The 16,581-nt window shown below is 46.8% G+C and overlaps 1 protein-coding gene across 1 annotated transcript in view; it reads right to left on the bottom strand.

The window, feature by feature from the left end:
- Nucleotides 1-11,344, bottom strand: part of nle1 (notchless homolog 1 (Drosophila)) — a 36,500-nt gene extending 25,156 nt beyond the window's left edge. The window contains exons 1-4 of the mRNA XM_070858052.1: nucleotides 11,148-11,344; nucleotides 4,133-4,287; nucleotides 1,639-1,856; nucleotides 82-161 (exon numbers count right to left, since the gene is read on the bottom strand). Of these exons, the coding sequence (XP_070714153.1) occupies nucleotides 82-161; nucleotides 1,639-1,856; nucleotides 4,133-4,267 (433 nt within the window). The 5' untranslated portion in view covers nucleotides 4,268-4,287; nucleotides 11,148-11,344. The remainder of the gene's footprint in view (nucleotides 1-81; nucleotides 162-1,638; nucleotides 1,857-4,132; nucleotides 4,288-11,147) is intronic.
- Between the last annotated feature and the right edge of the window lie 5,237 nt (nucleotides 11,345-16,581).

The following is a 16,581-nucleotide window of genomic DNA, read 5'->3' as shown; positions in this document are numbered from 1 at the left end:
GCTGTGGTGGTGGGGGGGGGGGGGGGGGCGGGGGGGAAGATTGTATTTTCTGCAGGAACACCAGTATTAAAGTGAACCTACCTTTAGCTGTGAAGTGCGGAGTTTCAGTCGACAGATCCCAGAACCGCACGGTGGTGTCCCCTGATCCACTCGCGAGATACCTTGAACATCAGGGACATCGGGTCAATACTGCGCACAACAAACCATTAGCGCAACAGAGCAGTGTACAATAAGCAATACCGACCATTAGTTTTGTCTACAATAAGCTGTACAAACCGCCACAACCACATAGTTGCCGCACTTTACAACAAAAAGTGTGATCAAGCAACCTTCGCGTAGTTAAAGACTTCTGAAAACCCAAAGTTTGCCAAAACCAATCTGCTTGCACTTGTGGAGGAGTTCAAAAGTAGGGGCCATAAATATAAGATAGTCACTAATAAATCCAAGAGGGAATTCAGGAGAAGCATTTTGAAGATGGTCTTGACACAGAAGAATTCAGACTGTTGACCATGGGAATATATCTCGGGAAATCCACCTTAGAGTGAATGTACAGCCGGCAATCAGAGCAACAGACCCAACAGAGAGAGGTCTTCAACATTATGAAAGGGTTCGATAGGGTCGTTGTCGGGAAGATGTTCCCACTTGTGGGGGAGTCCAGAACTAGAGGACACAAATATAAGAGAGTCACTGATAAATCCAGTAGGGAATTCAGGAGAAATTGCTTTACCCAGAGAGTGGTGAGAACGTGGAACTCGCTACCACAGGGAGTGGTTGAGGTGACTAGTATCGATGCATTTAAGGGGAAGCTGCATGAACACATGAGGGAGAGAGGAATAGAGGGATATGCTGATAGTGTGAGATGAAGAGGGGTGGGAGGAGGCTTGTGGATTTGTACAGAACGAGGGTGGAGAAAAATAACACAATGGGAGGGGCAGGCTCCTAACACCTGCCTCGAGAATGACACTGGTGGAGACCGGTGTCGCCCGCACACCCTCTCGGCCAAGGAAAGCTCTATACCACGATGAGGGGGGAGAGAAAATATAATCATATGTACACCTCCTAAAACTAAAGCACAGGCCTGGAGTCAAAAAGGAAAACTGCAAATCTGACATAAAGCAGCAGGAATGCACAGGGTAACATTTCAGGTGGGATGAATTTTTTTTTTAACTCCAGAGAGTATAGGCCCAATCTACTCAATCTCTCTTCATAGGACAATCGTCTCACTACAGGTACAATGTCCTGAATCCGAAATTCTGAAAACTGGAATTGTCCGAAAACCCGACATGTTTGAGGCAGCCAAGATGGCGGCATCGGGCGGCAAGGCACGAGGAAACCGGTAAAAATACACAGCGCCGGGGGGGGGGTCTCGAGAATCAGCAGGCGGTGAGGAGCGAGGAATCGGCCGGGGGGGGGGGGGGGCGAGGGAGCAGAGGACTGGCGATGAGCGATGGGGAGCGCCAACATCGAGGTCCGAAATCCGGCAAAACCTGAAAACCGGCACAGTCTCGGTCCGTAGGTTGCTGGATTTCAGATGCTGTACCTGTAAAAGTATTTTTTTCTTTCCCTTTAAACAAGGGGAAGTGCATTAAAAGGAAGAGACCTGACTATTTTGTGGAATACGCTCTTCGGGAGACTTGCCTGCCAGTAGGGCTGAAAGCCACAGAAATGACAGCCTCCGTGTGTCCCTCCAGGGAGCTGGTGCAGCGAGTCACGGCCCGGACCCGAAACACCGCCTGTGGCTGATAAATAATGTCGATAACCTTCTCTGTCTCCAGCTGGTGCTCTTGCAGCGTCTTCTCCAGCGAGGTGACGATCTCCGTCTCATTCACGTAAAAGGCCAAAGGCAAGGGATCATCCTGAAAAGATGAGACCAAATGAAAATCATTCCATTTGTGCTGCTCTTTTTCACCCCCCACTCAATTCCTCAGATTTTATGACAAACATACGGACAATGGCAGACAGGTAAAGACGCTCTGGTCCAGCAAGCCTGTCCGATCCCTTTGCTGAAAAATAAGAAAGCAAATGGTACGTTGGCCTTTATTACAAGAGGATTTGAGTATAAGAGTAAAGACGCCTTACTGCAATTATATAGGGCCCTGGTGAGACCGCACCTGGAGTATTGTGTACAGTTTTGGTCTCCTTACCTAAGGAAGGATATACTTGCCATAGAGGGAGTGCAACGAAGGTTCACCAGACTGATTCCTGGGATGGGGGGATTATCCTATGAGGAGAGATTGAGTAGACTAGGCCTATATTCTCTGGAGTTTAGAAGAATGAGAGGTGATCTCATTGAAACATACAAAATTCTTACAGGGCTTGACAGGGTAGATGCAGGGAGGATGTTTCCTCCCGGGCTGAGGAGTCTAAAACCAGGGGTCACAGTCTCAGAATAAGGGATCGGCCATTTAGGACTGAGAGGAGGAGAAACTTCTTCACTCAGAGGGTGGTGAATCTTTGGAATTCTCTACCCCAGAGAGCTGTGGATGCTCAGTCGTCGAGTATATTCAAGACAGAGATCGATAGATTTTTGGATATTAAGGGAATCAAGGGATATGGAGATAGTGCGGGAAAGTGGAGTTGAGGTCGAAGATCAGTCATGATCTCATTGAATGGCGGAGCAGGCCCGAGGTGTCGTATGCTCCTAATTCTTATGTTCCAATGACAAAATGTTCTGATAAAGGAATGAGATAAACTATTCCATTAACAACTTGCATTTAGATAGCATCTATAATGTGGTAAACTGTCCCTCGGTGTGTCACAGAAGGGTGACCAGACATAAATTGAACCTGAGACAAAGAAGGAGATACTAGGAAGGGTGACTAAAAGATTGGTCAAAAAGGCAGGTTTCAAAGCAGCGTCTTAAAAGCAGAGGGAGAGGCAGAGAGCATCACTCTGCAGTTTTTCTGATGCTAGCTGTTGCTGATAATTCTGCCAATCCCACTTACACCTCCTCTAGACCCATCTTTTGTTTCTTTACATGTCCCGTTACCATCTCCTTTCGCCGCGCACCATCATCCCTTTGATCTCTCTAATCTCTCCTGCCTTCCACCCTATCACAGACCTTCCCTTTTGTTCTTGCCTCCCCTCCCACCGCCTCTACACTTGCTTAAAAACCGTTGACAGCTCTAACCTTTTCCCGTTCTGGCGAAAAGTCATCAACCTGAAACGTTAACTCTGTTTCTCTCTTCGCAGATGCTGTCTGACCCGCTGAGTATTTCCGGCATTTTCTGCTTTCATTTCAGATTTCCAGCATCTGCAGTATTTTGTTTAGGAAGGGAATGAATTCCAGCCCTTCGGGTCTAGACAGCTGAAAGCACGGCCGTCAATGGTGGGGGCGAGGGGATTGGGATTGCACGAGAGTCACATCAAGTGTCTCAGTCCCTAAAATATAATAACAACAACTTGTATTTATATAGCGCCTTTAAGGTAGTGAAGTGACCCAACTTCACTTCACAGGAGTATTATGAGATAATAATTTGACACCGAGCCGCACAAGTAGAAATCAGCGCAAGAGACCAAAAGTTTGGTCAAAGAGGTAAGTTTTAAGGAACTTCTTGAAGGAGGAAAGAGAGGTCGAGAGGCGAAGAGGGTTAGGCAGGGAGTTCCAGAGCTTGGGGCCTAGGCAACAGACGACACGACCATCAACGGTTTGAGCGATTATAATCAGGGATGCTCAAGTGGGCAGAATTAGAGGAACGCAGACATCTCAGGGGGGGTTGTGGGGCTGGAGGAGATTACAGAGATAGGGAGGGGTGAGGCCGTGGAGGGATTTGAAAACAAGGATGAGAATTTTGAAATTGAGGCGTTGCTTAACCGGAAGCCAATGTCGGTCAGCGAGCACAGGGGGTGATGGGTGAGCGGGAGTTGGTGCGAGTTAGGACACGGACGACCGAGTTTTGGATGACCTTAAGTTGACGTAGGATAGAATGTGGGAGGCCAGCCAGGTGTGCGTTGGAATAGTCAAGTCTAGAGGCAACAAAGACATGGATGAGGGCTTCAGCAGCGGATGAGCTGAGGCAAGGGCGGAGACAGGCGATGTTATGGCGGTGAAAATAGACAATCTTCGTTCTGCTGCGGATACGTGGTCGAAAGCTCATAACTGTATAAAAGTATTTTAAAATGCTTTTTTTACCTTAAGCAACAAAGCATTGCACACGAGCTGCAATTTGTCGGGTGTAATGTCCACCGGGACATCAAAAGGTGAGCCCAGGATTTCGCCGCCTTCATCCTTGAACTGCACCAGCAGTCGCTGGATATTCTCCTTCATTGTGGAACACTGTGGAAGAGCTGGAAAATAGAGCGAGAGAAGCTGGTCACACATTCAAGCTCGCCATGCCAGCACCACTCGCTTTAAGCGAAACCAGCCAGTTGACATTTCTGACAAAAATAGAAAAATTAAATACTTGCCGCTCAGATTGGTTTTTTGTAAAGGACAGTAAAACAATCTGCTCAACCGGTTGTGCCCAGGAATCCATTGTTTTATACCGATAAAAAGACTTGCATTTATATAGCACCTTTCACGACCACCAGACACCTCAAAGTGCTTTACAGCCAACGAAGTAATTTTTGGAGTGTAGTGACTGTTGTAATGTAAGAAACACGAGAGTCATCCTCGCTCAAGGGACCACCTATGATGATGATGATGATGATGATGATGATGTAAGAAACACGGCAGCCAATTTGCGCACAGCAAGCTCCCACAAACCATCATCATCATAGGCAGTCCCTCGAAACGAGGATGATTTACTTCCACGCCAAAAAGGGATGAGGTGAATGATCAGCCATGATCTTATTGAATGGTGGTACAGGCTCGAAGGGCCGAATGGCCTACTCCTGCACCTATTTTCTATGTTTCTATGAGTTCATAGGTGTTTCAATGAAGGGCCTAATATTCCAGATCCCGAACTACATATTGAAGGGTGGAAGATGCCTGTGCGTGGATTTTTTTAACGTGTCATGGCCGTTGCACATCAGCCACCACACGGGCTTGACAGAGCTAGGGGTTAACCAAGATGACTGGAGACCTGCTCTGCTACACGGACCTAGTGCGCACACATATCGCAGTGTGGGCTGGCCCGTGCCGATCTGGGCCCCAATCTCACACCTCTCCTGGGCCCCGATCACACCCCTCTACGAACTCTCGCCGCTCCTTCGCCCCGACCTCGCCGCTCCTGCTGTACCTGCCCACGCTCCAAATCAGCGACCTGGGATATGGCGATGTCCAACCCAGTCGCCCTCCTGCAGCAACACACGCTGCTCCCTGCAGTGGAATGCCACCGCACGCTGCTCCCTCCAATGGCATCCGGCCTGCTGAGCAATGTGCGCTGGTCCGGCCCAGAAATCAGCGCGGTCCCGGCCTGCAAGATCATTAGTAAAAAATCACTTGCCTTCTCGAGCCCGCATTTCCCATCTCCCTTTTGCTGCCAGGTTTTCTGAGGCCCAGGAAACCCAGCCGGCCACTCTTAAATGTAAATCAGGCTCCCAACTGCACTGTCGGAGCCTGATTTAAATATGACAATCAAGTGACCCGCCTCTCCAAGATGGGACACATGAACGCCTTGAAACCTTTGAGCGTAAAGACGGCAATGTACAGGTTGGGGGCGCGTTCCCCATTTTTTAGGGTTTAACCCCACCCCACCCCACCTGACTCCCTCCTGCCTATCGTGGAGGGCTTAATAGCGAGGCCTTAATTATCCGTTTACTTTTACACAAACAACAATGTGAGAAATGACTGGATAATGTGTTTTAGTGATATTGATTGAGGGATATATACGACCAGAACACCGGGGATAACTCCCCTGCTCTTCTTCAAAATAGTGCCATGGGATCTTTCACGTCCACCTGAGAGAGCAGACAGGGCCTCGGTTTAACACCTCATCTGAAAGGCGGCATCTCTGACAGAGCAGCGCTCCCTCAGCACTGCACTGGGAGTGTCAGCCTGGATTATCGTGCTCCAGTCCCTGGAGTTGGACTTGAACCCACAACCTTCTGACATTAGAGGCGAGAGTGATGCCCACTGAGCCACAGCTGACACTACATCTGTATTATTAAAAAATCTTGTGTACACAGATCCTGTTCAACATCTTGTTTTCACAATTTGTGATCACGGTTTTATGTCACCATTTAACAATGAAACTCTCACTATGTAAACATTTAGAACGGAAGTATGAGATTAGATGGTGTAGGGTGGGAGGAGGCTCGTGTGGAGCATAAATATCAGCATGGACCAGTGGGGCCGAATGGTCTGTGATGTCAAATTCTATGTAATATTTAGAAATGAGGCAATATGTTGCATTCAATCTGTGACCCAATTGAGATTAGGGTGTGTTTAAAAACATGTTTCATGGTCACATGCATTGTAAGAACACAACATAAGAAATAAGAGCAGGAGTAGGCCATTCGGTCCCTCGAGCCTGCTCCGCCATTCAATGAGATCATGGCTGATCTTCGACCTCAACTCCACTTTCCTGCACTATCCCAATATCCCTCGATTCCCTTAATATCCAAAAATTTAGCGATCCCTGTCTTGAATATACTCAAAGACTGAGCATCCACAGCCCTCTGGGGTAGAGAATTCCAAAGATTCACCACCCTCCGAGTGAAGAAGTTTCTCCTCATCTCAGTCCTAAATGGCCGACCCCTTATTCTGAGACTGTGACCCCTGGTTTTAGACTCTCCAGCCAGAGGAAACATCCTCCCTGCATCTACCCTGTCAAGCCCTGTAAGAATTTTGTATGTTTCAATGAGATCACCTCTCAGTCTTCTAAACTCTCGAGAATATAGGCCTAGTCCACTCAATCTCGCCTCATAGGACAATCCCCCCATCCCAGGAATCAGTCTGGTGAACCTTCGCTGCACTCCCTCTATGGCAAGCATATCCTCCAGGTGTGGTCTCCCCAGAGCCCTATATAATTGCAGTAAGACGTCTTTACTCTTATACTCAAACCCTCTTGTAATAAAGACCAACAAACCATTTGCTTTGTTAATTGCTTGTTGTACCTGCATGTTAACTTTTAGTGATTCGTGAACAAGGACACCCAGGTCCCTCTGAACACCAACATTTCCCAATCTCTCACCATTTAAAAAAAATACTCTGCTTTTCTATTTTTCCTACCAAAGTGGATAACTTCATATTTCTCCACATTATATTCCATTTGCCATGTTCTTGCCCACTCACTTAGCCTGTCTATATCCGCTTGAAGCCTCTTTGCATCCTCCTCACAACATACATTCCCACCTATCTTTGTACCAAACTTGGATATATTACATTTGGTCCCCTCATCCAAATCATTGATGTATATTATGAATAGCTGAGGTCCCAGCACTGATGCTTGCAGCACCCCGCTAGTTGCAGTCTGCCAACCCGAAAGTGACACGTTTATTCCTACTCTCTGTTTTCTGTCCATTAACCAATCCTCAATCCATGCTTATATATTACCCCCAATCCCATGAGCCCTCATTTTGTTCAATAACCTCGTGTGGCACCTTATCGAATGCCTTCCGAAAATCCAAGTACACCACATCCGCTGGTTCTCCCCTTATCTATTCTACTAGTTACAACCTCAAAAAACAGATTTGTCAAACATGATTTGCCTTTCATAAATCCGTGTTGACTCTGCCCAATCCTATTACTATTTTCTAAGTGCCCTGTTACCACGCCCTTAAGAATAGATTCTAGCATTTTCCCTATAATATATTATTGGCAGGTCATTTAAAACACTTTTGGCGGTTAATATTATAAACCACCATTCCAGACTCTATACTTACAGAAATTATACACAATAACAGACATTACTCCCTGAACTTCAGCTGCAAATCTAGTCCCTGCATTTAGCTGATGAATATTTCTGCGCTCCCTCAATAGATGACTCCGTATTTATGCCCAGCTCTCCACTAATTTCCATTCAACACAAATATATGAAACACTGGACTGACTGTAGCCACATGACATTATACAATGTCCTTTGTGGAACATGAAGGCAATCTCCAGATATAAACGTGGCTTTCAAAAGGGAATTGGATAAGTACCTGAAGGACGAAAAAATTGCAGGGCTACGGGGAAAGGGTGGGGGAGTGGGACTGGCTGAAGTGCTCTTGCAGAGAGCCGGCACGGGCTCGACGGGCCGAATGGCCTCCTTCTGTGCTGTAACCGTTCTATGAACTGGGTGCAGAGGGGATATCAGGGACAATTCAAGAGATTTGTGTGACAAAAATGAAGCATGTTCCCCAATGATAGATAACTTGGTGTATTGAGTCTTGCTGCTCACAGCGCAGTGATGGTTACAGTTAGTTACTGCTAGTTGTTGAGAATACAATCAGTTATGCAAAGAATATTTGTTCATGGGATGTGGGCATCACTGGCAAGGCCAGCATTTATTGGCCAGCCCCAATTGCCCTTGAGAAGGTGGTGGTGAGGCACCTTCTTGAACCGCTGCAGTCCGTGGTGCTACAGTGTACTTTGTAGCAGTTTAGTACAACTGAGTCAACCACATTGGAGTCACAATAGACCAGACCGGGTAAGGGTGGCAGATTTCCTTCCCTAAGGACATTGGTGAACCAGATGGGATTTTACGACAATCTGGCAGTTTCTTGGTCAGCATCAGCATTACTGATACTTGCTTTTTAATTCCAGATTTATTCAATTAACTGAATTTAAATTCCCCAGCTGCCGTGGTGGGATTTGAACTTGTGTCTCCAGATGATTAGTCCAGGCCTGTGGATTACTAGTTCAGTAACATAGCTGCTATGCTACCATACTGTAAAATGATAAATAAAACAGAAAACTGCTGGGAGTGCCCAGTCAATCAGTATCCAACAGCGAACGGCTGGTTAACCACAGAGTAATGCAGCATCGAAGGAGGCCTTTTCGCCCCAGAGCACCAAGTACAGAGGGGGTGGATATTAAATTTTGTGTTGGGAACACCGATCAAGCAGAGTGCTTTGTCCTGGCTGTTGTCGAGCATCTTGAATGTTGACGTGGCTGCATCCATCTAGGCAAGCGGCCAGTACTCCAGCACTCTTCTCACTTAGGCCTTGTTGGTGGTGGACAGGCTTTCAGGGGTCAGGAGGTGAGACACTTGTTAAACAGACATATCTGTTGGTTTATATCCCGAGTTAGAGTGTTTACTGAAATAAATAGGATTATGTGGCAGCACAAGCTACAGTTCAGTTAATGGAATTATGTGGCAAGCGTATCCAGTTAGACCCCTGGGCTCACTGCATTAACTTAGATAGCGGCCAAGTAAATGCACAGAGTGTTTTACTGGGGACATGAGGTCCATTTACAGGGTGCCCAGTAATACTGAACCCAAGGAGAATATCTAGTTTAAAAAAAACGTAACAGGGAATATAACCCAGACCAACCACCCCCCCCCCCCCGCCCCCATCTCATCAGTGGGTCGCACTCTCGCCTGAGTCAGAAGATTATGGATTCAAGTCCCACTCCAGCTGCTTGAGCACAAAATGCAGACTGGCACCCCAGTGCAGTGCTGAGGAGGTGTTGCACTGTCAGAGGTGCCGTCTTTCAGAAGGGACGTTAAACCGAGGCCCCGTCTGCTCTCTCAGGTGGACGTAAAAGATCCCGCGGCACTATTTCCAAGAAGAGCAGGGGGATTTATCCCGCATGTCCCGGGCCACTATTTATCCCTCAAACCAACATCACAACCAGATTATCTGGTCAGTATCACATTGCTGCTTATGGGAGCTTGCTGTGAGCAAATTGGCTGACATTACAACTGTGACTACACTTCAAAAGTACTTCATTGGCTGTAAAGCACTTTGAGACATCCAGTGGTCATGAAGGGTGCTATAGAAATGCAAGTTCCTTCTTAAATCGAGTGATTTGCTTCTCCGACGTCCCAATGAGTTTATTCAGGGGGTAGCTGAGCTATGCTGAGCAGGAGACGCTAGGTGCATTAAAAGTGGCCTCAGCTCCATTGGGCAAGGTGGCAGTAAACCAGCCAGGGTTCCGGCTCCTAACCGTTGTCCAAGCAGCCACACATAAGTCCATTGGCTATGTAGGCGAGGACAGCAGGGATAACTCCCCCTGCTCTTCTTCGAAATAGTGCCATGGGATCTGTTACGTCTACCTGAGAGAGCAGACGGGGCCTCGATTTAATGGCTCATCTGAAAGACGGCACCTCCGACAGTGCAGCACTCCCTCAGCACTGCACTGGGAGCATCAACAACTTATACTTATATAGCACCTTTAAATGTAGGAAAATGTCCCAAGGTGCTTCACAGGAGCGTTAGCAAACAAAATTTGAGAGGGGGAGAGAGAGAGAGAAAGAAAGAAAGAAAGAAAAGACGGGGCCTCGGATTTACGTCTCATCCGAAAGACAGCACCTCCGACAGTGCAGCACTCCTTCAGCAGTGCACCAGGAGTGTCAGCCTGGATTATGTGCTCAAATCTCTGGAGTGGGACCTGAACCCACAACCTTCTTACCAGAGTCGAGAGAGAGAGGGTGCTACCTGCTGAGCAATGGCTGGCACGAGTAAGGGAGGGCAATCACAGTCTAGTATTCCATGGGCTGTAAAGCGCTTTGGGACGCCCAGTGGTCATAAAAGGCGCTATGTAAATGCAAGTCTTTATTTTGTATTTCTCCCCCACACACACCCACCCCCACATACACACAGCACCAACACCAATCCCCCCCACACACATAACCTCCACACCACATACGCGCAACTTCCCCCCACACACACACACACACACACGAGGGGGCAACCTCCCCCTACGCACAACCTCCCCCTCCCCACACGCACAACCCCCACCCCACACACACCTCCCCACATCCACCCTACCAAACTCCAGAATAGGAAGATGGGGGAAGGAGGAAGCGTGACCAGTTATGCCCAATGGCCAGTCTGTGTGCTGTATGTAATCCTATGACAGTGACAAAGGTGGGGTTTGTAAAGGCCGGGTTGTGAGGGGGACACGTGGGTTGCGGATTGCCACTGTATCAGAATGTTGCAACAGTAGCAGCAGAGTGTGACACTGGCCGGGAGCCGGGAGCCAGCCCAGGGACATGCTGAGCAGCGCAAGGTGCTCAATCCCCACAGGGAGAGGGGGAGAGGGAGAGGGAGAGGGAGAGGGGGGGCGTCTGAGACACATATTTAACCCCCCGGGGATCGCCTTGGTTACTAACCCGACAAATCCGGCTGCGGGAGGCGAGGTCCGGGGACAATGGCACGCACTCGCGCTGTGTTTGCGGGACTCTTCGGCAGCGAACAGCACGCTTTCAAATTGAACTTTTTGTTTTACACAGAACAGATTGCCCGGGCCTGGCTCCCCCCCACAGCACTGTCCCTCCCCGGAGCTGGCAGTGACAGCAAGAGTATCCGCTCCCTCGCTCTCTCCCGTCCCACCAGGGGGCAGTGCCGAGAGCGCCCCTACTGCCTGGGATGTTAAAACACAAATAAAAGAATTGAAAAAATACACCACATATTTTTATTAATTTAAATTAAAGTTATTTATGTATTATAAAAAAATATATTTTTCTGATTTTTTAAAGGTTTTTTGAAATTATGGTTTAAAATATACAGTAGTGGGGAGGGCTTTTAACAATAAAATGTGTTTTTAAAATTTTATTTTATGATGTTTTTGTGTATTTTAAAACTCTTACGCCTGTAAAAGTAGGCTATGCGCCTGCTTTTATGAGGCACAAGAGTTTTGAGGACATCCGCTGGGCAAGATATGGGTAAATACCGCAATCTTGCCCATGTGAATGTCCTGGATGTGGAGATATGGAAGATCTGTCAAGATCCAGTTTAACAGATCGGAAAAGCCGGTTTTCAGCGCATGCACGCTGTGCGCTGAAAACCGGCTTTTGCGATGCCTTCCCGGTCTATACACACTTCGTATGGACCCGGGGTGGCCACGATTTCTGGGCCAATATCTTCACCCAACATTTTTTAGACCCATTATCCAAAGGTTTCAAAACCATTCTTTAACATCTGGCCTCTGGAAGGGCAAAAGAGACAAACACATATTTTGTAAAAGAACTCTCTGCTAACATATATATGTGACATATATATGCCCCTTTCGGTGCTTGTTAAGAATCTGTTCTTTCCGAAAACTCTCCAGTTCTGACGAAGGGTCATCGACCCGAAACGTTAACTCTGCTTCCTCTCCTCAGATGCTTCCTGACCCACTGAGATTTCCAACATTTTCTGTATATACGTGCCTATACTCATTGTTGTTCAGAAGACTGAGAGGTGAAGCGTATAAGACTCTGAGGGGGCTCGACAGGGTAGATGCAGAGAGGATGTTTCCCCTCGTGGGGGAGTCTAGAACTAGGGGGCACAGTCTCAGAATAAGGGGTGGTCCATTTAAAACGGAAATGAGGAGAAATTTCTTCTCTCGGAGGGTTGTGATTCTTTGGAATTCTCAGAGCTGCAGAGGCTCGGTCATTGAATATATTTAAGGTGGAGGTAGACAGATTTTTGAAAGATAAAGATAAGGGTTATGGGGAGTGGGCAGGGAAGTGGAGATGAGGCCAAGATCAGATCAGCCATGATCTTATTGAATGGCGGAGCAGGCTCGAAGGGCCAGATGGCCTACTCCTGCTCCTATTTCTTATGTTCTTATGTTCTAACAGCATATTTACTCTAGTTTCTAGACAAGTTTCTTAACTTGACCCATTACCATCTCCTTTTGCCTTGCACCGTCATCGCTTTTGACATTTGATAGCTACTGCCTTCCACCCAATCACAGATGGTCCCTTTTGTTCTTTCCTCCCCTCCCCCCTTTCCCTGCCCCGTACTTGCTTAAAATCTGTTACATCTCTAACTTTTTCCAGTTCTGATGAAGGGTCATCAACCTGAAACGTTAACTCTGTTTCTCTCTCTGCGGATGCCGGATTGCCATCGGCCTCGGTGAATCTGGCAGTTTTACTTTGGTGTCGCCAGCATAAGAACATAAGAAATAGGAGCAGGAGTAGGCCGTCCAGCCCCTCGAGCCTGCTCCGCCATTCAATAAGATCATGGCTGATCTGATCTTGGCCTCAGCTCCATTTCCCTGCCCACTCCCCATAACCCTTGACTCCCTTATCTTTCAAAAATCTATCTCCACCTTAAATATATTCAATGACCCAGCCTCCATAGCTCTCTGGGGTAGAGAATTCCAAAGATTCACGACCCTCTGAGAGAAGAAATTCCTCCTCATCTTCGTTTTAAATGGACGGCCCCTTATTCTGAGACAATGCCCCCTAATTCTAGATTCCCCGACAAGAGGAAACATCCTCTCAGCATGTACCCTGTCAAGTCCCCTCAGAATCACTATTTACAATCTAAATTAACGACTTGGATGAAGGGACCAAGTGTGATGTAGCCAAGTTTGCTGATGATACAAAGATAGGAGGAAAAGCAATGTGTGAGGAGGAAACGAAAAACCTGCAAAAGGACATAGACAGGCTAAGTGAATAGGCAGATGGAGTATAATGTTGGAAAGTGTGAGGTTATGCACTTTGGCAGGAAAAATCGGAGCAAGTTATGATTTAAATGGAGAAAAATTGCGTAGTGCTGCAGTACTGCCGGACCTGGGGATACTGGTGCATGAAACACAAAAGGTTGGTATACAGGTACAGCAAGTGATCAGGAAGGCCAATGGAATCTTGGCTTTTATTGCAAAGGGGATGGAGTATAAGAGCAGGGAAGTCTTGCTACAGCTATACAGGGTATTGGTGAGGCCACACCTGGAATACTGCGTAAAGTTTTGGTTACCATATTTAAGAAAGGATATACTTGCTTTGGAGGCAGTTCAGAGAAGGTTCACTCGGTTGATTCTGGAGATGAGCGGGTTGACTTATGAGGAAAGGTTCTGTGGTTGGGCCTCTACTCATTGGAATTCAGAAGAATGAGAGGTGATCTTATAGAAACGTATAAGATTATGAGGGGGCTTGACAAGGTGGATGCAGAGAGGATGTTTCCACTGATGGGGGAGATTAGAACTAGAGGGTATAATCCTAGAATAAGGGGCCGCCTATTTAAAACTGAGATGAGGAGGAATTTCTTCTCTCAGAGGGTTGCAAATCTGTGGAATTCGCTGCCTCAGAGAGCTGTGGAAGCTGAGTCATTGAATAAATTTAAGACAGAAATAGACAGTTTCTTAACCGATAAGGGAATAAGGGTTATGGGGAACGGACAGGGAAGTGGAGCTGAGTCCATGATCGGATCAGCCATGATCGTATTAAATGGCGGAGCAGGCTCGAGGAGCCGTATGGCCTACTCCTGCTCCTATTTCTTATGTTCTTATGTTTATCTAGAATCGTATATGCTTCAATAGGATCGCCTCTCATTCTTCTAAACTCCAATGAGTATAGGCCCAACCCGCTCAACCTTTGTTCATAAGACAAATGAACCTTCTCTGAACTGCCTCCAATGCAAGTATATCCATCCTTAGATAAGGAGACCAAAACTGTATGCAGTACTCTAGATGTGGCCTCACCTATACCCTGTACAGTTGTAGCAGGACTTCCTTGCTTTTATACTCCATCAGCTGCGTTAAACCCACGTGGTGGGAGCCGGCAGTGTGAGGACTTGGCCAGATTCAGGGTTATTAGCACTGGGCAATTGGCGCACTTTCATTTTGCAGTGCCAGTATCTCATGCTGAAATCCCAGAGTCACTGCCATCCTCAATCAGCTTTTGTGCAGAGGATGAAAGGTGAGGCTGATAAACATGGCGGCAACGGCATTGATAAGGTTCCCAGTGATAGCGTTCACTGTACAATCATCTCCTTCTACAGTCTATATTCGAAATTGGTTGTAAATCCCCTCAGTAAACTGATTCAAGATATGGTAGGCAAGGTCACTGGTGTTCCTGGAAGAACAGAGAGAACCTTGGAATACAATCTCACAAACATTGGTGTAATTTATTTGCTTCATGGGTTCTTTGCTTAAGAAGGTCTGTGATAGGGTGGAAGAACATAAGAACGTAAGAAATAGGAGCAGGAGTAGGCCATTTGGCCACTTGAGCCTGCTCCACCATTCTATAAGATCATGGCTAGAGTGATTTAAGAGACAAAAGGGACAATGGGCAAAAATGAGATGGTAATTAGGAAACAAAAGATGAGTCTGTTGAGACTGGGATTTCAGCATGAGCTATTAAGAACTAGTTGGTTTATTAGCAAAAGTTTAACAATCACATTACACGTTACCAGTTCATCCACTAGGCTCGCAACTGCATACCTCATCGTGGATGATCGAGACCCAACTGACTGGGGTTTTATTGAGTCTTGTGAACATCACGTAACTGGCTAAGCCACTCACAATGCAACAGCTGTACAACTATTTTGGTAGAACATTAATTCAAGTTCCCCCTTTTGTTATGGCACAAAACCCCCCACAAATTAACTAATAAACATTAAAGGAAATTGAAAATCAAATTAAATTAAAATTTTGTTCCCTGTTGAAGTGATGCACTCCAGCCCCTCCAGTGCCTACCTCTCGCAGAAGGCCGCGAGCGTACCGGTGGACACCATGTGCACCATCTCCAGGGACACCCTGGCGTGAACATAGCCGCAGAAGAAAGTCAGGCAGTCGGGCTGAACGACCCCCTTGACCGCCCACTCCATTGGGGACCCCAAGCTTTTGGTCACCTGCCCTAATATCTTCTTACATGGCTCGGTGCCAAAGTTTGTTTGATAATGCTCCTTGCGATGTTTTACTATATTAAAGGCCATAGATAAATATAAGTTGTTGTTGCTGTTGTAAACAGTTGTTGATCCAGCGCAGATAAACAGCACACATTTGAGCAAGTCAACTAGAAAAGGATGGAGAAGATATAAACAGGAAAAGATATGGCTGTCTACGGTTTATCACAACATAGATGAAATTAAGAATGAGCGAATATGAGAACTCAATTAGATTAACAAAGTAAGGTTTTAATGAACTGACATAATGGAAAAGATGGGGTGAGTCAGCCTAGGAATACTGAGAAATTACTGAAAGGGAGGAGCTGAGATCTGCCAGGCAGCAAGAAAAATGGCCTTTTGAAGCACAGATAAAGACGTGGAGTTGCTGTTTTAGTTTCACAGTGACTGTCAGGTGACAGAAGTTTGCATACCAGTGAGAATAAAAGATAGGAGAGCCTAGTGGCCTGCAGACAGCTTGGACTAAAGACACCTGAGATCAAACAATTCCAAAGATTGTGGGTTCAAGTCCCACTCCAGAGATTTGAGCACAAAAATCTAGGCTCACACTCCCAGTGCAGTGCTGAGGGAGTGCTGCACCGTCGGAGGGGCCATCTGACGGAATGAGGCTTTAAAGCAAGGCCCTGTCTGCTCTCTCAGGTGGACGTAAAAGGCAACACTTGGGGTATTGTGTCCCAGTTTTGGTCTCCTTACCTAAAGAAGGATATACTTGTCATAGAGGGAGTGTAACGAAGGTTCACCAGACTGACTCCTGGGATAGGAGGGATTGTCGTATGAGGAGAGATTGAGTAGACTCGGTTTAGAAGAATGAGAGGTGATCTCATTGAAACATACAAAATTCTTACAGAGCTTGACAGGGTAGATATAGGGAGGATGTTTCCCCTGGCTGGGGAGTGTAGAACCAGGGGTCATAGTCTCAGAATAAGGGGT

Source organism: Pristiophorus japonicus, chromosome 16, assembly GCF_044704955.1.
Source record: "Pristiophorus japonicus isolate sPriJap1 chromosome 16, sPriJap1.hap1, whole genome shotgun sequence".
NCBI lineage: Eukaryota > Metazoa > Chordata > Chondrichthyes > Pristiophoridae > Pristiophorus > Pristiophorus japonicus.
Note: the sequence above shows the minus strand (reverse complement) of the source record. Positions and strands in the feature narration are given on the sequence as shown.